Source organism: Tursiops truncatus, chromosome 1, assembly GCF_011762595.2.
Source record: "Tursiops truncatus isolate mTurTru1 chromosome 1, mTurTru1.mat.Y, whole genome shotgun sequence".
NCBI classification, from domain to species: Eukaryota; Metazoa; Chordata; class Mammalia; order Artiodactyla; family Delphinidae; genus Tursiops; species Tursiops truncatus.
The window spans coordinates 138,050,217-138,071,048 of record NC_047034.1 but is presented as its reverse complement, the minus strand read 5'-3'; the positions used below and the strand labels follow the sequence as shown (position 1 = coordinate 138,071,048).

The 20,832-nt window shown below is 51.7% G+C and overlaps 1 protein-coding gene and 1 non-coding gene across 2 annotated transcripts; one reads left to right on the top strand and one right to left on the bottom strand.

Moving 5' to 3' along the window:
* Positions 1 to 229: 229 nt before the first annotated feature.
* On the bottom strand, positions 230 to 302 carry TRNAC-ACA (transfer RNA cysteine (anticodon ACA)). Its single transcript has one exon. It is a non-coding gene; the product is annotated as a tRNA-Cys (tRNA).
* Positions 303 to 3,917: 3,615 nt separating this feature from the next.
* TMEM61 (transmembrane protein 61) lies at positions 3,918 to 20,082 on the top strand. Its single transcript, XM_033866145.2, has 3 exons — positions 3,918 to 10,365; positions 14,297 to 14,646; positions 19,658 to 20,082. The coding sequence occupies exons 1-3, from the start codon at positions 10,351 to 10,353 to the stop codon at positions 19,932 to 19,934; spliced, it is 642 nt and encodes a 213-aa protein (XP_033722036.1). The 5' UTR covers positions 3,918 to 10,350; the 3' UTR covers positions 19,935 to 20,082.
* The last annotated feature ends 750 nt before the right edge of the window (positions 20,083 to 20,832 follow it).

Genomic DNA, 20,832 nt, shown 5'->3' with positions numbered 1-20,832 from the left:
ACTGGTATGTGAGTCAAGGCACCTTGACCTCCATTCCTGCCCTTTTCACGGTTACTTGAGATGGTCCACTGCCCTAACATTAAATTGATTCTTTTTTTTTTTAAATCTATTTATTCATTTATTTGGCTGTGCCGGGTCTTAGTTGCGGTATGTAGGATCTTTAGTTGCAGCATGCGGATTGTTTTTAGTTGGGGCATGCAGGCTCTTAGTTGCAGCATGCAGGATCTAGTTCCCTAACCAGGAATTGAACCCGGGCCCCCTGCATTTGTAGTGCAGAGTCCTAACCGCTGGACCACCAGGAAAGTCCCTAAGTTGATACTTGCCTAACCTTAATCACGCTGAGTTTCTGACAAACTAAAGAATCTCAAGCAGAGGGAAATGGCATGATCAGAATAGAGTTCAGAGTGGAAACTCTAGCTGCCACGAGGGGCATGAACTGGACAGAGGAGGCAGGGCCAGCAGGGAGGCTGATGCAGGGTCTCGGGGAGAGATGAGGAGGCCTGGGGTAGAGCTGGCAGTCTCAGTGTGGGGAGGAGAGGGAATGAGGATGGGCACTGGGACCTCAAGAGGATGCTCAGGTTATGGCCACGTGGTGTTGGAAATCCAGGGCAGGGGATCTGGGGCTTAGAGGGGAGGTTCTAGGCTGCATATGGAGATATATCTGCTTAGAAGTATTGGGTGGCCCAAAAGGTGCCTTCAGTTCTTTAAGTAAAAATAAAAGACACATTTTTCATTTTCACCAAGAACTTTATTGAAAAACGTATTCACCCTTTTGTTCCACTACCTTCTGCCATTTTCCAGGCAACTTCATAATTCCATGTTCCCAAAACTTTTTATCTTTTTGAGCAAAGAACTGTTCCACGTGGCTTTTACAGTCTTCCAGGAAATTGAAATTTTTTCCCTTAAGAGAATTTTGTAAAGACCGAAATAAATAGAAATCCGAAGGTGCATTGTCTGGTGAATATGGTGGATGAATCAAAACTTCCCAGACAAGCTGTAACAGTTTTTGCCTGGTCATCAAAGAAACATGCGGTTTTGTGTTATCCTGATGGGAGATTATGCGTTTTCTGTTGACTAATTCTGGATGCTTTTCATCGAGTGCTGCTTTCAGTTAGTCTAACTGGGAGCAGTACTTGCTGGAATTAATCGTTTGGTTGTACAGAAGGAGCTCATAATAGAGGACTCCCTTCCAATCCCACCATATACACAACATCACCTTCTTTGGCTGAAGACCGGCCTTTGGTGTGGTTGGTGGTAGTTCATTTCACTTGCCCCGCGATCTCTTCCGTTCCACATTATTGTACAGTATCCACTTTTCATCACCCGTCACAATTTGTTTTAAAAACGGAACATTTTCATTACGTTTTAGTAGAGAATCGCATGCGAAAATATGGTCAAGAAGGGTTTTTTCGCTTAACTTACGTGGAACCCAAACATCAAAGCAATTAACATAACCCAGCTGGTGCAAATGATTTTCAACGCTTGATTTGGATATTTTGAGCATGTCGGCTATCTCCCGCGTGGTATATCGTTGATTTTTCTCAATTAATGTCTCGATTTGATTGCTATCAACTTCAACTGGTCTACCCGACTGTGGAGCATCGTCCAGCAAGAAATCTCCAGCACGAAACTTCGCAAACCACTTTTGACAACGCTCGATCGGTCACAGCCCCTTCTCCATACATTGCACAAATCTTTTTTTGCATTTCAGTTGCATGTTTACGTTTCTTGAAATAATAAAGCATAACATGCTAAAAATGTTGCTTTTTTTCTTCCATCTTCAATATTAAAATGGCTACACAAAAATTCACCAATTTTGATAAGTCTTTTTTTTTTATTGTACACTGATATGACAGCTGTCACATACAATCTAACAAAATCGTTCTGAATGAAGTTAAAGACAACTAAGTGCTACTAGAGCCGTCTTACGGAAAAAAAAACGAACGCACCCTTTGGCTCACCCAGTAGTAACTGAAGCCATGGCAGTGAACCAGGTTGTCTAGGACAACGCAGAAAGGGCCGAAGCATGCTGTGCTCCATCCAGTGTGGTCAGAGGACATCTGGTCACCAAAGGGGGTGAGGGGCACAGACCCCTGCCCAGGGCTTGTGGGGGGCGGCACCCGGCCATATAGTCCTTCTCCAGGGGTGGCGGTGCCCTCCTGTGCAGGTAGTGGAGAAGAGGAAGCCAGGGCACACTTGGCGAAGCACAGGACTAGGTAGGTAGTGATCGGTGCTTGCTGGGAAGAGAAGGGAGCACCCAGTCCAGGGTGGCAAGATGAACTGATGACTAAGTGAAGCCAGAGCTCCTGCCTCCATTGTCAGTGCTTTTTCCGCCTCCCCTAGTCCAAAACATATCTGGTCCAGTCTCTTCGATTACTGATGTGGAAACTGAGGTCAAAGAGAGGAATGACTTGGCCAGGGTCACTCTGCAGGCTAATAACAGATCTGGAGTAAAATCAGAGCATTCAGGCCCGTCAGCAGCCTTAGCTACTGTCAAGGGCAACCTCTCATTGAACTGTTGATAAACCAGACCCAGAAAGGGTAGTGAGTGATTGCTTTGCTGCAGCTGGTGTCCTTGTTTGGATGAATTCACTGATCACGGGAGACAGAGCATCTTAGGAGGGAAGTGGTGATTTGGTTGGAATGGGCTGGGGGGAGGTTCTTATGGGACATCAGGCATTGGTTGCATGGGGCTGGGTTCGCACAGGAGGTAGGAGCTGAGGCAGGAAATGGGGCATTTCAGAAATCCTGGGCTAGGGCTTCCCTGGTGGCTCAGTGGTTAAGAATCCACCCGCCAATGCAGGGAACACGGGTTCGAGCTCTGGTCTGGGAAGATCTCACATGCTGTGGAGCAGCTAAGCCCGTGCACTACAACTACTGAACCTGCACTCTAGAGCCCGTGAGCCACAACTACTGATCCCGCATGATGCAACTACTGAGCCTGCGCTCTAGAGTCTGCAAGCCACAACTACTGAGGCCGCATGACACAACTACTGAGCCCACAAGCCACAACTACTGAAGTCTGCGTGCCTATAGCCCATGCTCTGCAGCAAGTGAAGACACTGAAATGAGAAGCCCATGTGCCACAATTACTGAGCCTGCGCTCTAGAGCCCATGAGCCACAACTACTGAGCCCATGTGACCCAACTACTGAGCCCACATGCCACAACTACTGAGCCCACGCTTAGCGCTTGTGCTCTGCAATAAGAGAAGCCACCACAATGAAAAGCCTGTGCACTGCAACGAAGAGTAGCCCCTGCTCGCTGCAACTAGAGAAAGCCCGCATGCAGAAACGAAGACCCAACGCAGCCAAAAAATAAATAAATAAAATTTATAAAAATAAATAAATAAAACAGTATGATCTTTATTAAAAGAGAAAAAAAGAAGAGAAAGAAATCCTGGGCTAGAGGGAGATGATTCCAGAAGAGCCTCTATACACCTTCAAAGAAAGTGCTGACTCTATGAACAGAGTCTAGGATTTCTATTAGACTTGGCATGGAATTAGTGAGTCCAATTCAGAGGAGGAAGGAGGAGAAGAAGAAAGAGAATTAAGCCTCGGAATAGAGTCCCAGAGCCAGAAAGGACTCCCAACTTTTTATAGGTAGGGCAACGGAGGCTGAGAGGGGACAGAGACTTGGCCAAGGCCACAAGTCACAGTCAGGACCCAAACCAGCCCCTCCTATCTGTGAGGGCAGCTCTCTTCCCTCACGCCGCACCTCAGCCCATTGAGAATCATTCTCCCCACGGACAGGAGGACTTGCTCTATCTTTCTCGGGATCTCTGGGAACAGCTGGCTCTTTCCCAGAATCTGCGTCCTTTTATGTGTCTGTTCCCAGAGGTCATTCTGGAGTCAAGGCTGCTGCCAGCCCTGCATCCACAGAACTTTGTTTCAGTTTCCAGACAAGATTTCCTCCCCTGACTGGCGAGCATCTTCCCCATGCTCCAGGGCTGCTGGCCCAGTCTCAGCCCGCCCAGAACAGAGGCCCCAGAAGAGCCCAGGGCCGTCTCACTTGGGCAGAACATGCCTTCCAAGGAAGCTGAGGCCTTGAGGTTCTAATCCTTTCCTTACCCACAGACAGCAGTTTCCTTTTTTGGAACATGAACTCAGAGGACGCAGCTCCTTGCCTCTCCATGAATAGACTATCTCCCAGGCACAGAATTCCAAGAACCCAGGGGGCCACTAGAGACAATGGCCTTTCAAGGTTGACTGCAGGGGGAGAGCATGTCCCTTGTAGGGTGGCTTCAGCGGGCTCTCAGAGTCTGAAAACTTCATCCTGGCACCAAGTCTGGAATCTTGAAAATTTCCACAACCCCACTCACCCGGCTTTAAATCATCTACACTTATTCATTCTGCCCTTCATTTAACAAGTGTGTACTGAGCACCTACTATGTGTCTAGCCTCTTTGAGGCACTGGAACTTTTTGGACATATCAGATAAAACCGACAAAGATCCTTATCCACCCTATCCAAGAAATCCATATTTTAAGAGGGGAATGGTTAAAAGAGACCTCTGTACTATCTTATATATTTATCCAGAGGCAGGAGATAGAGAGCTTTGGTGTTGGATGGACCTGAGTTTAAACCTGCTCTCTTCTCTGATCTTGGGTGGCTGTTTTAACTTCTCTGAGCCTCAGTTTCCTCAATGCCAAAGTGGAGACCAAAATTCCTACTTTATCCTCAGTTGGCTAAATATTGAGTTACCATATGATCCAGCAAGTTGGCTCCTAGGTTGTACACCCGAGGGAAATGAACTTGTACACGAATGTTCACAGCAGCAGTATTCATAATATCCAAAAAGGAGAAACAACTCAAATGCCCATCAGCTGATGAATAGGTAAACAAAATGTTCTGTATCCATACAATGGAATATTATTTGGCAATAAACAGGAATGAAGTACTGCTACGTGCTACAACATGGATCAACCTTGAAAACAGTATGCAAGTGAAAGAAGCCAGACACAAAAGACCACATGTTATATGTTTCCATTCATATGAAATATCCAGAATGGGCAAATGGATCAGTCATTGCCTAAGGCTGGGGGAAATGGAGGAATTAGGAGTATAATGGTTAAGGGGTGCAGGGTTTCTTTCTTTTTATTTTTAAAGAGAGAGAGAGAGAATTTTTTAAAATTAATTAATTTTAGTTTTGGCTGCATTGGGTCTTGTTGCTGTGCTTGGGTTTTCTCTAGTTGTGGTGAGCGGGGGCTACTCTTTGTTGAGGTGTGCAGTCTTCTCATTGCTGTGGCTTCTCTTGTTGCGGAGCACGGGCTCTAGGTGCGCAGGCTTCGGTAGTTGTGGTGTGCAGGTTCAGTAGTTGTGGCGCACCAGCTCAGTTGCTCTGCGGGATGTGGGATCTTCCCGGACCAGGGCTCGAACCCGTGTCCCCTGCATTGGCAGGCGGATTCTTAACCACTGTGCCACCAGGGAAGTCCTGGTACAGGGTTTCTTTTGGGGGAATGAAAATGTTCTAAAATTGATTATGGTGATGGATACACAACTCTGTGAATATACTAAAAGCCACTGAATTGTACACTTTAAATGGGTGAGTGTTATGGTACATGAATTGTATCTCAATAGAGCTATTAAAAATTTCCTACCATGTAGGGCTCTTGGAGGACTAAATGACCTAAGTATACAATGTACCTAACACAGCATCTTGTATTTGGTAGATAGTTAATGGATGCTAACTTTGAGGCTGTTGATAATCCTTAATAGGCTTGTTTATACAAAAGCTTAAAAATATGCCCTTTGTCAGCACAAGAATGCTGTAACCTTTGGTAATCAGTGTTGTGCCTTGAGCAGGTGGCCCTTCCCTACCCCCAGTCCCAGTCCCTTCTTTGCCTGTTGAAATCCTACCTGTATCCCAGCTCAGCTTAAACGCCACCTCTGCAACACCTCTGTGTCGGTCCACCTAGAAATCCTGGGGCTCAAAGGCAAGCTTTCGCCACAGTCTGGCCTGTTTCCTAATTCTTTGTGAACACTGCCTCTCCATGCGTCCTGCCCTCTGTGTCCAGCACCTGGCACGGAGGACCTGATCCTGTAACGAGAGGGTTTATAGCTCACATGCTCTGTCTCCCTGGCATAGAACCTGTAATGGGCAGAATTCTCCCATGGCCCTCATAACATTTGCCCTCTGGTTACATGGCAAGAAGAATTTCATAGATGTAATTAAGGTTACTAATCAGCTGACCTTAAGATAGAGAGTTGGGTGGGCCTAACCTAATCACAGGAACCCTTTAAAAGCAGAGTTTTCTTCCACTGGTAGCAGAAAAGGCAGAGAAATTCAAAGCGGCCTCTGAGAGCTGAGAGCTGAGAGCTGTCCCCACCAGGGGGAAAATGGGCCTTAGTCTTACAATCACAAGGACCAGGATTCTGCATGGAAGCAGGAATCTTGCTCAGAGCTGCCGGATAAGAGACCAGCCCAGCCCACACCTTGACTTGAGTTTGGCCTTGTGAAGCCCTCAGCTGAGAATTCAGTTGAACCTACCTTGACTTCTGACCTACAGATAATAAACAGGTGTTATCTTAAATTGCTATGTTTGTGGGAATTTGTTATGCAGCAATAGAGAACAAATATAGCATCTGTCTGTGGAGGGACATTTTATCCCCATTTTCTAAGTGAGGAGGCCCAGAGGGGTACCATCATTTGCCCAGGACTGCACAGCGCACTAGTGATAGGGCTGAGCCAGCGGCTACAGTAGGGGCTGGCAAACACTGTCTGTAAAGGTCCAGACAATTAATATTTTAGGCTTTAGGGGTCATATGGTTTCTGCACTTAGGGAAATGTTTTTCTCCCTTTAAGGGTTGGAGACTGGTTTTTATCTGTGAAGGGGGACATTCTGATTTCTTTTAACTTATTGATCGTTTCTGCAATGTCCAGCTATTTCTTTTTATTGGAAAAGAGGTAGGGAAGGCAGTGACTTTACTTTTGTTAGCGTGCCCAGGGCTCTGATGGATGAATCTGTAAAGTCCTGTGGGAGCTTGGGAGAGGGACCAGATAATTCTTCTTTGGGACACTGAGGAGACATCACCCAGAGAAGGTGACCTGTGACCTGTCTTAAGGGAAGTGTATGAGCTCACCAGGTGAAGCTGGTAAAAGGGAGGGCCTTTGTAGCAAAGGTGTGGTATTGTGCTTGGGACACAGTGGACAGTAGTTCAGGAGTGGCATGGGAGGAGTGCAGGAAATGAAGCTGGTGTTGTTATTCTGAGGGCAGCGGGAAGCACTGAAAAGTTTAGGCAGGTGAGGGACTTACTGGGATGCTGCTTTGGAAGCTCAAGCTGGTGCCTGATGATGGGCAGAGAGCCTGAAGTCAGAGAGGCCAGCAAGGGGTGGGTAGCAGCAGCCCAGGCTGTAACTGAGGAAGGGCCAGTGTGGCAAAAAAGGAGAAGTACATGTGGGTGTGGAAGATTCAGGCAGATGTGGATTTCAGCGCTTACTCTGCCACTCCCCACTCCCAGCCCCCCACTTATCAGCTGTGTGACCCTGAGAAGGTATCAATATTTCTCTCTCAGCCTTGATGAATTGACTGAAGTGACAGTTCAATGGGAAAAGCACTGACTGTTGACGTCCAGTAAGTGGGTGCAAGTGGTAGTCCCCTCCCCCACACCTGGAGGCAAAGGCTGGTGACCCATTTTCTGCTCTGAGTTGCCCGGTGGTGCCGGGAAAGCCTGAGGCTGATTGTTCAGAAAGGACCTGCAAGTATTCCCAAGCCTGCATGGTCCCCACAGTGCCTGGGCATCATGGCAGACTTCGGGGGCTGGGGCCAGAGCCCCCAAAAGTGGGGAAGAGGAAGATGGAGCCAGAAGAACTGGACCAGATCCTCAGGTTCGAATCAACACCCGGTCCCAGTCTCCTCTGGTCCTGGCTCTGCTGGGTATGGCTGGGCCCTGCACCAAGTCACATCTGGTCCCTGCCCTCAGGGTGGTCCCCATCAACTAGGGGAGATTCACAAACTGAACCATCCTGTAATACGAGAGCGTACCCAAGCCAGCTCCTCATAGGTAAGGTCTTACTAAACTATGAGGCCCTCATAGCTACCCTGGGAAGGAGGTACCATTGTCTCCATTTTATAGATAAGGAAACAGCAGCTTAAAGAGAAGGACGTGGCCAGAATCTTCCGGCCTGGAAGTGGCTGAGTCAGGACAGAAGTTACAACCAGGCCACCACCTCCAGGACGTGAGTGTCCAGCCTGGGCCAGGGGACTCGGGTTCCAGCAGGGTCAGGTGTGTGCCCAGGCCCTGATCTCAACCTTATCAGCCTGTGACCTGTGGCCCTGGGGAAGGAGAGTCTGGATCGGTGAGAGGCCCACACCGGCATGGATGCCTGTCCCTGGAGAAATGGGTGGAGCTGACAGCTTCACAGCCTCCAGTTGCTCACTCATATCCCCCCTGAGCAGGCCCGCAAGGGCACCGAGAAGGCTGCTTGGCCCCACCTCCAGATTAAGCAGAGCAAAGCTGAACGAGGTCCTGGTTTGAGGTCTACCTGATCGCTACCTCAGCTCAGCCACTTGTGAGTTCTTTAGACTTGCACAGGCCTTTGCCCCTCTCTGAGCCTCAGTTTTCTGTCTGTAAAATGGGAACGCTTACATAGACCACACACACAGTGAAGATGAAATGAGATAACATGTAAAAGGACCTCACCGGTCAGAGGAGTCGGTGCTTAGAGAATGCTAAAACTCTCAGGTGGCATATTTCCTCAGAGACAAGGAGTTTAAAAATTGGGGGCCTGGGCCCTGGCGCTGACCTGCTCTGTGACTCTGAGACAGTGGTTCCGCCTCGCTGAGCTTCAGATCTCCACTGGACAGGCTGCTCTGACCTCCCCGTGTCCCTGGGTTGGTCGGGGAGTTGGTCGCCACCGGCTCAGTGGGGAATCCTTGGCCGTGGCTGAGGGGAATCCGCCCAGTCCCCTGGCTTGTTGGAGGAGCAGGACGAAACATAAACAAAACCCAGACCCCAGCTGGTCCGGAACCACCTCCCTTGGACCCACATGAAATTGTCGAGGTTTTACCTGCCTGTGACTTCGCCCAGACTTTGCACATGCTGGATGCTGCCGCCCCATTCCTACCTTCTACAACAGGTGTCCTCCCAGAGAAGACGTCACACAAGCACACACGCTGACCCTTCTCCAGGCTCCTAAAGCACCTGTCCATAAAATCTGCCTCCTGCCTGCACTTGTGAAAGGGCTGAGCTCTATTAACCTGCTCAGCTTAACTCATTCAATCCCGGAAGACCTGTGAGCTGGGGTCCTTCAGCCCTCCTTGGACACAGGAGGGAGTAGGTTCAGAGAGGTTAAGGTCACACAGGAGGTGGGAGGCCCTGCTCTCAAGCCCCCCTCTCCTGGCCTCTCCCTGCCTGGGTCAGCGACTTCACTCGTTTAGAGGCTGGGGAAGCACTTAAATGCCTTCTGTTATTTCGGAGAATGCCTTCCTCCTGAGGATGTGAGAGCCTGGAGGGCCCGGGAGGGCTTGCTGTCCGATTGACTGCTGTGAGAAGAAAAAGCCAGTTGTCAAGGAGTATGCGGTAAACAGTCAAGTAACTTTCCCTCCTTGGGCCTCAGTTTCCCTTCCTGTAGAATGGGAGTGAGGAGGCCTGGGCTTCACAGCCCTCTCAGACTGAGCGCCGATGGCTCTCAGAAGAGTTAGTGTCCGGTTCCCAAGCCCGCCCCCGTGGAGTAGTGGGGGCGGGATGGCCCCAAGGACTGCGGGTTCCCGACAGTTCCAGGGAGGTTCCGGTTAAGGGCTCCCCCCGCGCTGGGAAACCCCGACCTCCGCCAGCCCAGGTCGCGCTGTCGCTTTAAGGTCGGGCGCGGCACCTGGAGCCGCCTGGAGCCGCCTGGAGCCGCGCCACCCTGGAGTCTCCGCAGGCCCTGCGGCCGCGAGGACGCAGATCCGAGGAGAGGTGGGGCCGGCCGCGCCCTGAGCCCGAGCCCAGGGTCCCGGCCGCAGTCGGCCAAGCCCGAAGCGTGGGCGGGAGCTAGGGGGTGATCATCACCGGAGTCGACAGCGAAGTCGGACTCCACGCGCCCCTCGGTTGGCCGAGACCCTGTGCGGTGAAGCGGGCTTTGCACCGCTCCCACCGGGTCGGGGCGGCGATCGGACGGGACGCACGGCGGCGGACGCGACGCCCTGGACCAGACCCGGAGCCGGACCGTAGCGCTTCTGCGGGCTCGGAGAGCTGGGCTGGGGGACGGTCGCCGGGCCGCCTCTAACGCCGGGAGCCCCCTGCAGACCAGAGAGACCGCCCTTCCCAGGTTCGCTCTGCCCACGGGCGCGACAACCATCATGCATTCACGTGACTCCGCTCGGCTCGCCAGGCTCCCCGCTCCGGGACCACGCCTGACCCTGCAGCGCGATGGCTGCGCGCAAGGTGGGTATAAGCTTCCTTCTCTCCCCGCCCTTGGGAGCATCTCGGCTCCTCCTAATCCAGCCCCCCCCCCCCCCCGCCCCGGACCCCTTCCCTTCACCTTGACCTCAGTGACTTGGTGAGCAGAGTCTGGACACCCAAGCCTCCTCCTGTGTTCTAACTTGTTGGGTGGCCTTGGACCATGGCGCTCAGAGCCTCAGTTTACTCGGGGTTACACGAAGATGGTTTGGAACACTTCTTGTTCAGATGGTTTAGTTCTTTACAGAAAACTGGCACCTAAAGTTCCCCTGTTGGTAGCAGGGATAGTACGATATTATTTGTGCCCATTTTACAAAGGAGGGAACTGAGGCATGGAGAATCTAGGTAACTTACCCCGTGTCAGAGCCAGGGTCCATCCTCTCTGTCAAGCTGTGTCACTGTTTGCCATCTTGCCACCTCATCTTCACAACTTGCTCCCCAGGAAGTTGTGGAATTTGAGCTCAGAGATGTTGGGCCGCCTGATCAAGGTCACAGAGCTAACAGAGTGGCTATAGTCAGAGGCAGTGATAACTCTGGCTGGTGGGAGGTGGGGTGGCAGCAGCAGAAAGGCTTCTGGGAGGAGGTGTATTTGGCATGGGTCTTGAAGGGGGGTGTGAAATGAGGGCCCTGAATGGGGACAGAGGGCTCCCCAGGAGCAGCAGGTGTAGGGGACCCCAGGAGTTTGGGTGCATGGGTGGGGGGGATATGAGGGAGCTGGAAGGAGGGGCCAGCCTGGCAGCCTAACTGAGTGCCAGATTGGGAGCGGGACTCCTCTGGGATTAGAGACATTTCCTCCCTGCCCGGGGCTGGGGTTATGCCCTCCAGGGCAGGGAGCCCTTTCTTCCTCCCCAACCAGGGTCCAGGGTACACTACTGTGAAAGGTGAGTAAACTGCCTGAAGACCACGTCTCTGAAATGGGCCAGGGGAATCTAGGGCAGGACACCCTTCCCATAAGCCATCAGAGCCCCGATCTGTAAAAATAATGAAGACCACCTCACAACAGAACAGGCTGTCCTTCATCCAGCGGACGTTGACACCTTCCATCTCTCGGGGGTGGTGGGTCATTGTGTGCTCTGCCTGCCCATGGTGGCTCCACGTGGAGGGAGGGAGACTCACACAGAAGGAGATGACAGCATCCAGTGAGAACATGCTAAGGGGAACTCCAGGGGCTTGTCTGAGGTCTGGGAGCATTTGAATCAGGAAGGAGGGCAGAGCATTTTAGAAGGTGGGATCTGCCTGTGCTGAAGATTTACAAACGCATCTATTCACGGCACGGTCTCAACTTTATATACTGAAAAATACAGATGGATCTAGCTATGCACACACAGGGATGTGATTCAGACTAGACCTGGTTCAAATTTGGCACTGACCTTGGACAAGCTGTCGCCCTCGAAGCTCCAGTGTCCTCAGGACATAATGCTGTTGTAGGATTAAGACGGCGGGTACCTGTAAAGTGCTGGATGTGGTTCCCAGCGCCTGTAAAGGCCCATCTGCTGCCGCCATCATCAGCTATGCAGGCCAAGGGAGGACTGGAAAGGAAGCATTCACTTGCAGATCATGCTCATCTCTGTGGGGCAGCATTAATGATGATTTGTATTTTGCATTTTTATTCTCTTCTGTGGTTTTCTCCTTTTCTCCACAATGAGGAACTATTGCTTTTATAGAAATTTAAAAGCATCGTAAGTTACCTTACTCAGGAGTGAGTTCTGCAAGGGTTGAGACACACAGCTGTATACGGCTTTGGGCAAAGTCCCTCACCTTTCTGGGTTCAGTCTCCTCATTTGCAAAACAGGAATTCCTTTCCCTGCCCTGACCATCCACCTCGGTTGTGGTGAGTCGGATGAGATTCCAGGTATGAAGCGGAACTGTCAAGTGCCGTAATATACAGGCAAAGGGTTACCGTTATAGATTTGCTGTGTTTTTTTTTCCCCCCAAGCTGATTTCTCCAGCTTTTCCTTCTGACAGCCTCTCCTCGCTGTCTGACTTTGGAAAGAGTGTAGTCAGGTTCTTTTTCTCTTCCCCAGAAAATGCCTTGAGCTGGAGACAGGAGGCCTTGCCCCATAGACAAATTCACAGGAAGAGAATTGAAGGTAATTTACAAGTGGCATTTTTCTAAATGCTTCTGGTGGCCTGGAGGCTCAGAAAGATTGGGGTCCACTCCTCGAGCATTACATGTATACATTCTCTCTTTCTCTCTCACATGCATACACACACACATACACACACACGTTTTTAAACACATCTGGGAACATGCCCTTTTGAAATCTAAAGGCTCACCTACTAGATCTTGAACTGCCACACTCCTCAGCTCCCCAGGAGTGTGCCTTTGAATGGCTGCACAGCAGGGCATCGTTTGATGCACCACATTAGGCTGGGCAAGTCCGCATTTGTAAGGCTGACGATTGAAGTCTTCCTAAGGTCTGTGAGTTCCCCAGCCCCCTCCTTCACCGGCTCAACTTTTGGAAGAGGAGAGGGGCCCTCTGTAAGTTCCGCTAGCTGCCTGTTAGAGAGCCTGCCCTTTGTACAGGTGAGGAGACAGGCCCGGAGCAGTTGAGAGGCTCACCCCAGGACACGGCTGGTGAGCTGTAATGTAGGGACTAAAACCAGGCTCCAAGGCTGGGTGCTATAGCAGCTGGAATCTTGTGTTCCCTCCCCTCTCCCAGCCCCTCCCAACTGCGAGAGGGGCTTTTCACACAACAAGGTTTATTCAGCAACACTGTTTCTCATTTAGGAGAATTTTTTCAACAAATGTTTATAGAGCAGCTACTATGTGCTAGGCACTGGGGGTTATAGCAGTGAACAGGGCCTATACAGACCCTGCCCCCAGGAAGCTTCCTGTCTGGTAAGGACAATAAACAAAGGAGAAACCAAACAGGCAGGATAAAAGCTTGGTCCAAGAAGGCCCAGGGGACTCCAAGTTTAGAGTGTCCCCAGCGAAGGCTTCTCAGGTGAGGGCCCAGCTGAGCTGGGAGGGGAGACGCAAGTTACCAGGCAGAGGGAACAGTGTGTACAGCAGCCTAGAGGTTAGCTTTGGGGACAGCCCCTTCCTGTCTACATAATCTGGAGCCAGGGTTCCTCCCAGTTATTTTTTTTTCCCCTGGGCATTTTGTCTTTGCCTCATTGAGATAACACTGTGCACATAATTTGGCAAACTAAGTTGAAAAAGGTCAGATATCATAAACATTTACCCCGTTGTTAAACATTTGTGCTGAGCTTTTTGAAAAATGAGTCATGAATATTCCGTCTAGGGTTTATGCCGTGGTTTACTCACCTTTCCCTATAGTTGGACATTTAGGCTCTTTCCAAATTACAACCATTAAAAATAAGGCCATGGTGAACATCTTTTTGCACAAAGGTTTGCTTTGTGTCATGAATTTCAACTTCAGGCTTCTCAATGCCCCTTTCCCACTAGCTCCTTTACCCACCCCCAGTTTCAATGTCTTCCTCTGTCAAATGGAGATAAGAGCATTGACCTTTCGAGACTGTGACCAAGGTGAAGTGAGGCAAGGCGTAACCAGCAAGCTTCTCTCCTGGCAGGCCTGGCGGACCCCACAGCGTTCACTCTTCTTCCTCCCAGCCTGCAGTGGGGAGTCTCATACACACCAGGCTGAGGAGGCCTCTGAGTCCGGGGGGAGTCCTGGAGTGAACCCAGCCACACTTAACTGAGCTCCTACCAGGTCCCAGGTGTGGTGCTAGGAACTCGAGACACATTATTTGTGGCCTTCAGAACAGCCCTGCAAAGTTGGGAGCATCATCTCCATTTCACAGATGAGGAAACTAAGGCACAGAGAAGTCAAATGACCCCTCTGAGTTTGCACAGTGACCTCAGGCAGAGGAGGACTAAAATCCAGTCTCTGGTACCCAACAGGCCTCTCACGGGGCCCGTTTCCTCTTCTCTCTCCTTCTCGGTGTCCAGACGTGTGACAGGGGCCGTGTGGCCTCCACCCTGTGCTACTGCATGACGGTCACCGGCATGGTGGTTCTGGTGGCCGGGACACTCTGCTTCGCCTGGTGGAGTGAAGAAGATGCAGGTGCCCAGCCCAGCCAGCCGGCTCCGCCCACAGCACGCCCTGAGCCTGAGGCCCCCGGTCCCCTGTTCAGGTCGGTCAGCTTCTTCTGCTGCGGTGCAGGTGGCCTGCTGCTGCTCCTCAGCCTGCTGTGGTCTGTCAAGGCCAACACCAAGGGGCCGCCTCGATGGGACTCATATCACCTCTCCAGAGACCTGTACTACCTCACTGTGGAGCCCTTGGAGAAGGAGAGCCGCAGGTCAGCAGGGCTGGGTGGAGGCCACAGGTGGGGCACTGTCACATCATCATGCATGCTCAGCACACTTTCATGGGGTTTCTCCTCTGGACCAGGCCTTGCCTATGCCCTGGGGTCTTGGAGGCTGATCAGCACTCCTGGAAGTGTTTAAAGTCCCTCGACAGAGGCAGACTCTGACAAATCAGAGTAGTTAAAGCTGTGAAAGAGGACAGACATGGTTCTGTGGGGACATGGAGAAATCCAGGAAGGCTTCTTGGAGGAGGTGGCAGCAGAGCTCAGCATACAATAGTAGCAAATGCCTGTATAGTACTTAAATGAGATGATGTATATGAAGAACTCAGCCCAGAGCCTGGCACACAGTAGGTGCACAACAAATGTCAACTTTTCCTCAAGTAGATAAGGTGGAGAGAAGAGTTTTAGGCAAGCAGAAGAGCGTGTGCAAAGGCCCAGGGGTGAGGTGGGGAATGGAGACAAAACCTTGCATTTGGACAATATTTCTCTTTTTTTTCATTATCATTCCCTCTAAGGAGACTTCTTAGGCATGTTTTTCTTCATCCTCCCCCATGAAATGTTAATACCACAGATATACTACATATTTGGTCTGTATGTATATTTGTGCTTTATATGTAAACACAGTATCAGCAAGAGTCCAAGAACCAATTTTTGCCCTATTGAGAATGCATGTATCTTACATGCTCTTATGTACTTACTCATTCACCAAGTATCAGCTGGGCAGGCACCTCAGGGGCCTGCATACATCTTCCTCAGTCTAACCTACCTGCAAGGTAAGAATTACTGTTGTCTTTTACAGAAAAAGAGGGTGAGGGTTATACAGCTAGAAAGTAGCAGAGCCTGCTGGCTGTGAAGTGTGCATTCCCCCACACCACTCTGTAAGCACTGGATTTGCATGTACTAAGGGTTAAGCCATATATTTGGCAACTGGCCTCGGACGTGGGCACCCTTCTTCCCTTGGTTAGAGGGAAAAATGCATTCTGTGTTAAAGAAAGTAACAGATTAGTCCCTGCTACTGGCCTGTGACTCCTTGAGGTCACAGACAATGAAGTATTCAACAGAAGCCCCTTAATCCAATGGTCAGGCCTTAATTTGACTATTAGAGGGAAGGGCAAGGCCTTGGGGACTCTTCTCAGTTGAGAAACCTGGGTCTCAGAGAGACCAGTGACCTACCTGGTCACACAGTCGGTTAATGGTCAGTTGGAACCAGACCAGGCCTCGGGGTGCTCTGGACTGGAGCCTGTCCCTCCCCGCCCAGCCTGGCCTGAGCACAGAAGGTAGGTGTTGTCTGTAGACACAGCCGTGTTGGCCCAACAGGGTCCGGGACATAGCTGCATCTGTCAGGTGGGGCCACTTGGCCTTCATTCCCAGCCGGGCCAGGGAGGAGCCTACCCAGGAGGCTGTGGGGTGCTCATGGCCCATCAGGTTCAGAGACCAGGTCTTAGATTCAGAGCTGGGGTGGCTGGATGTTGGAGAGGCTGCTTCTGCTAATGGCTCTTTCTTGTCGCTGGGGCTGAGCCACCCTGGCCCTCCTGCTGAGAGCCCAGCATCTGGGCCCCATGGGGAGGCCACTCAGCTGTCCCTGCCCCCAGGGGCCTTGCTCTCTGCAGGTAACTCTAGGTTAGAGAGAAAGGCCTTCTAGGCTGATGACTTGGGCAGGTCCATTTCTCTCTTGGGGCCTCAGTTTCCTCATTTATTCATCTGCTTATTCTTTCCTGCGTTTCACCAATATTTACTGAGTACCTAACTACGCAGAGCGCTGACAATGCAGCAGTGGAGGAAACAGACAAAACACCTCCTCTCAGGGGCTCCCATCTTAAGTGTGAGCCCTAAATGAGGTGCCTGGATGGGAGGCCTCCTGGGACCACCCCCCCCAACCCCCGCCGACGCCTCAGTAAGTACAGCAGAAAAAGCGTGGGTCTAGTCAGACACGAGGCTTTCAGTGTCTGCTCTTTCTTTTCTAAGCTCTGTATTCTTGAGCCTGTTAATTAGACTCTGAGCCATGTCCAGTTCTTTCTCTGTCAATCCTGGAATTTTCCCTAGGATTGCTGTTAGGCTCAGATGAGATGATAGATGGGAGGTGTATTCACTGCAAAGTTTGCTGTTCTTCCCGCACTTTCATTTTATGATGTGCTCTGGTGCCTCCTGATTTGAGCCTCACTGCTCATGAGGCAGTGTAAGGATTAGATCCATTTTGCAGATGAGAAAGCTGAGGTGTGGAGAGATTAGGGGTCAGGGTTGGGGGAGGTGTGATGGGTGGAGTTGGCTTGGGTTTTGCAAGCAGGCAGAGCTGGGGCTTTGCCGCTTCATTGGAGTGCAGCCTCCACTCACCTGTGCAATGGCTGAGGGCTGCTACCCCCAGGCTTGTCATGAAAGTGAAATAAGATTAGAGAGCTTGAGTGTTGGGCAGTGTTTCATCCCTGGTCCCTGTCCCCTTTCCCTACTGTGTTTGCTTGACTCAGCTGAGTCATGGAAGAGCTGGTGCCAGGCTCAGATCTCACGTCCCCCCCAGGCTCCAGAGAGTGGGGTGAGCCCCAGCCTCGGTGGAGCGTCCTGTGCATGGGGACCACAGTGGCCAGCCCGCCCCACACGGCTGCAGGGGGCCACATCCAGAATACACCACAAATGGGCCTGCCCCTGAAGTGTGCGATATGGTCACCCTGAACTTCATGTTCCCCAAGTTTCCAGCCTGCTGGACCATGACTCTGGCAACCTGGGGCCGGGTGGGCCCAGCTGGCTAGGTGAGGTGGCATGAGGGATACTGCACCTCTGCCCTCGAAGCAAACTTCCTGCTGTGGTCTGATCTCACCTGCCACCTGTGCCCTGCTCTGCCAGCTGTTGCCTGCTGGAGCGGCCCCAGGCATACCCAAAACCTGACTCATGTCTCTGGGGCTTGGAGAAGTAGGGAGCAGCAGGGCCGTGGCTGGGAGGTGAGCAGGGCAGGAGATGTGGGGTTCTGGAAGCCTAATCACCCATATTTTCCTGAGCGTTGTCAATGCATTTTCCATTTTTCCCTCTCCCTGAATCTACAAAATGGAAATTGTTATCCTCATTTTATAGATGAGGAGAAAGGCTCAGAGAGGCTGTGAACATAGCCTAGGTCACACAGCAATTGAACCTAGTTTGCCTACCTCCAGGAGCAATATCCTTTGCCTGCCCTCACCTCAAAGGATGCTGGGAGTCAGAGGCGGGTGAGACCCCTTATCTGATTTCTCAGCTGCAGGGCTCCTGGGCTCCGGAGGAGGAGGGTCTGTGAGAGAAGTTTGCAAAAGCACTGGAAGGGGAGCCCAGCTTGGGCTCTTGGCTGGTGCCCTCCATCAGACTGGCACACAACCTGCTCCATGACCTTGGTCACGTGGTCCCAGTGGGCTGCTCTTAGGGCTGTGGTGGCCGTGGGCTGAGAAGATACATTGCCCATAGAAGGGCCATGTCCACGGGGGTGATGGGTGCCCACCTGAGGGGCAGCAGATTCCTGGCACAGCTGCCCCATCACCACTGGAGCGAAGACCCCTGCACCACCTGTCTGTCCTCTGGCCAGCCTCCTGCCATCGGTCTTCCCCTGTCTAGACAGGCTGGTATAGATCGAACTAACTTGCTGCTGGCTCCAAACTGATGGCCTTGGGCAAGTGACAGCCTCTCTGAGCCTGTGTGGCTCCTGCTAGCAGCAGATCTGTGATAACTTTTGTTACCTACACCCCTGCCTCATGGAGACCTTTGAGATTTTGTTACCAGCTCCCATTTATGGAGCATGTGCTAAGTGTCCCTGTATTACCTCATGTAATCTTCATACGGTCGTGTGAGGTAGATGCCCTTATCGTCCCCATTTACAGATGGCGAAACTGGGGCCTAGGTTAATAGAGTTACTGACCCATGATCTCCCACCGAGAATGTGGCTGAGCAGGGAGGTGAACCAGCCAGTGCTGACTCATAGCCAGCCCTCGAGCCACTTGGGGTGGGAGGGGACCTCCAAGGTCACCTAGTCAACCTCCGTATCTGGCAGTATCTTCCCGAAGCAAAAGCAGTCCAGACAGAGGATCAGTGACCCTCCCACCCCCAAGGTCCCAGGAGGGGAAGGAGCCCTGACTTCCCAGAGGTGACCCCCCCCGGGCCCTGGGAGGACCGAGGGCCAGCCTCATTCCCATCAGCATTGGTGTGGCTGGGATGCAAGTGACCTGTTCTTGGAATCTAGTGGGCAGAGCCTGGTCAGAGGAGCCTCAGAGGATCTGGTCTGTACCTCAAGTCCCTCCAGGGTGGTTCATTTGGGGGAGGTGGGGGAAAGTCACAGGAAAGCCAAGCTCTTTAGAGATAGATAGGGTTGACTGGGTAGATAGTGAGCTCTCTGTCTCTGGAGGTATGCAAGTAGAGGTAATCACTTGGTGGACTTACCATATCAGGGCCCCAAGCATCCAGATGGGCAGGGGAATTGAGGTCTTGCATCCCGCCCTGAGCATCCACAACTCCAGATTTTGTAAGGGAGATGATTACAGTAAGCTGGAAGTCCTTCTCCCCATCGATCATCACTCAGTCTTTCAACAAACATCCCCAAGCATCAATCCCTGGACACCCAAAGTCAGTCCCTGCCCTAGGGGACAACCAGCTGGGGTCAAGAGTGACAGAAGGGAGAGCACTGTGGGGACCCAGAGGAGGGAGTGGGAGATTTGCTAGGGGAGGTCAGGAGAGCTCCCCGGAGGAGACTTAAAGGCCAAGTGGGGATTGACCAGCAGGGAAGGGGTGAGGGAGGTGGGAAGGGCTTTCCCTGTTGAGAGAACTGAGGAGACAGAGGGTGTGGTGAGCCCATGTGGGGAACTAACTGTATGGAGAACTAACTATAGCACAGGGAGGGTGCAGTTGGGGGAGCTGAGGTTGGCAGGGGCCGGCTGATGTCAAGCTTCAGCTGTGTCTATGGGGCCCTGGGGAGCCTACAGCCTTCCTCGCTCTCTTCCTGGCATGCAGTAGGGTTTTGCCCCACCCCCTGCTCACAGCCTCTCTTCTGTCCCTGTAGGACCCCAGAGGTGGTTGCCATTCCCACTTACGAGGAGGTCTTGCACTGCCGACTGGCTGAGGGGCCCCTGACACCACCTGCATACCCCGTGGAGGAAGACCCGGAGCACAGTGCCTCGGGGGACGCCCTGCTTGGGGCCCAGCCCCCCTTGCCTCCGCCCAGCTATGAGAGCCTCATCCTCGCTGACGGTGGCTTCTCTGGAGAGACAACACTTGGGGCTGCATGCTCCTGCCCAGGCCCGGTTCAGACTGCAGGGGAGGAAGTTAAAGGCTTCTAGCGGGCCTGGAAGCCAGAAACAAATGATGGGCTTCTTCTAGCGTCTAGTACAGTGCCTGGTACACAACAGGCACTCAATGTTGCTGAATGCTGTTTTATTTTTCTATTGCCGTGTAACAAATGGCTTGAAATAAATCCATTTCATTCTCTCTCATGATTCTGTGGGTCACCGGGGCCCAGCTGGGTGGTTCTGCCCCACGTGACACTGGTGGGGCTGTAGTCTTCGGGGCCCAGCTGGGCCGGCACGTCCAAGATAGCACACTCACGTGGCTGACAGTTAGTACTGGCTGTCAGCTGGGAAATGTTCTTGTGCCGATGAGAAAATTGGGGCCCAGAGGCAGAGCCAGGACTGGCCCAAGGGAACACACTGAGTTTATAACCAAAAGAACATGGACTCTGAATTCAGACCACCTGTGCCTGGGTTCCACCAGGTACCAGCTGGTGAGTGACCTTGGACAAGTGACTTTACCTCTCTCTGCCTCAGTTTCCTCATCTGTAAAATGGGAATTGGGAATGACAAAGGCACCAGCCCCTACCTTAGAGAGCTGAGTTTTGAGGATTAAATGAGATAACAGCTGACATTATGAGATCACACTGACCCTGCAGGCTCAGTGCTAACGCATCAGACAATAAATGCTGGTGTCTCTTAAGTATGCAGTGATTGTTAGATTTTGTTAGTAAAGGTAACCCCCTCCACCAGGTGCCTCTGCTTCTATACCTCCTGTGACAGGGAGCTCGATACCTCTTCTTATATTCCAGATAGGCAGAAGGGTCTGCTTTCACAGTGTCATATCCCATTCACAGATGAGAAAACCAGCCCAGAGAGGCTAAGTAACCTTCCCAGGGGCACTCAGCCAGCAGGAGTTCAAAGTCCTGGGGCTCAGTCAGCTGTGTAGGGA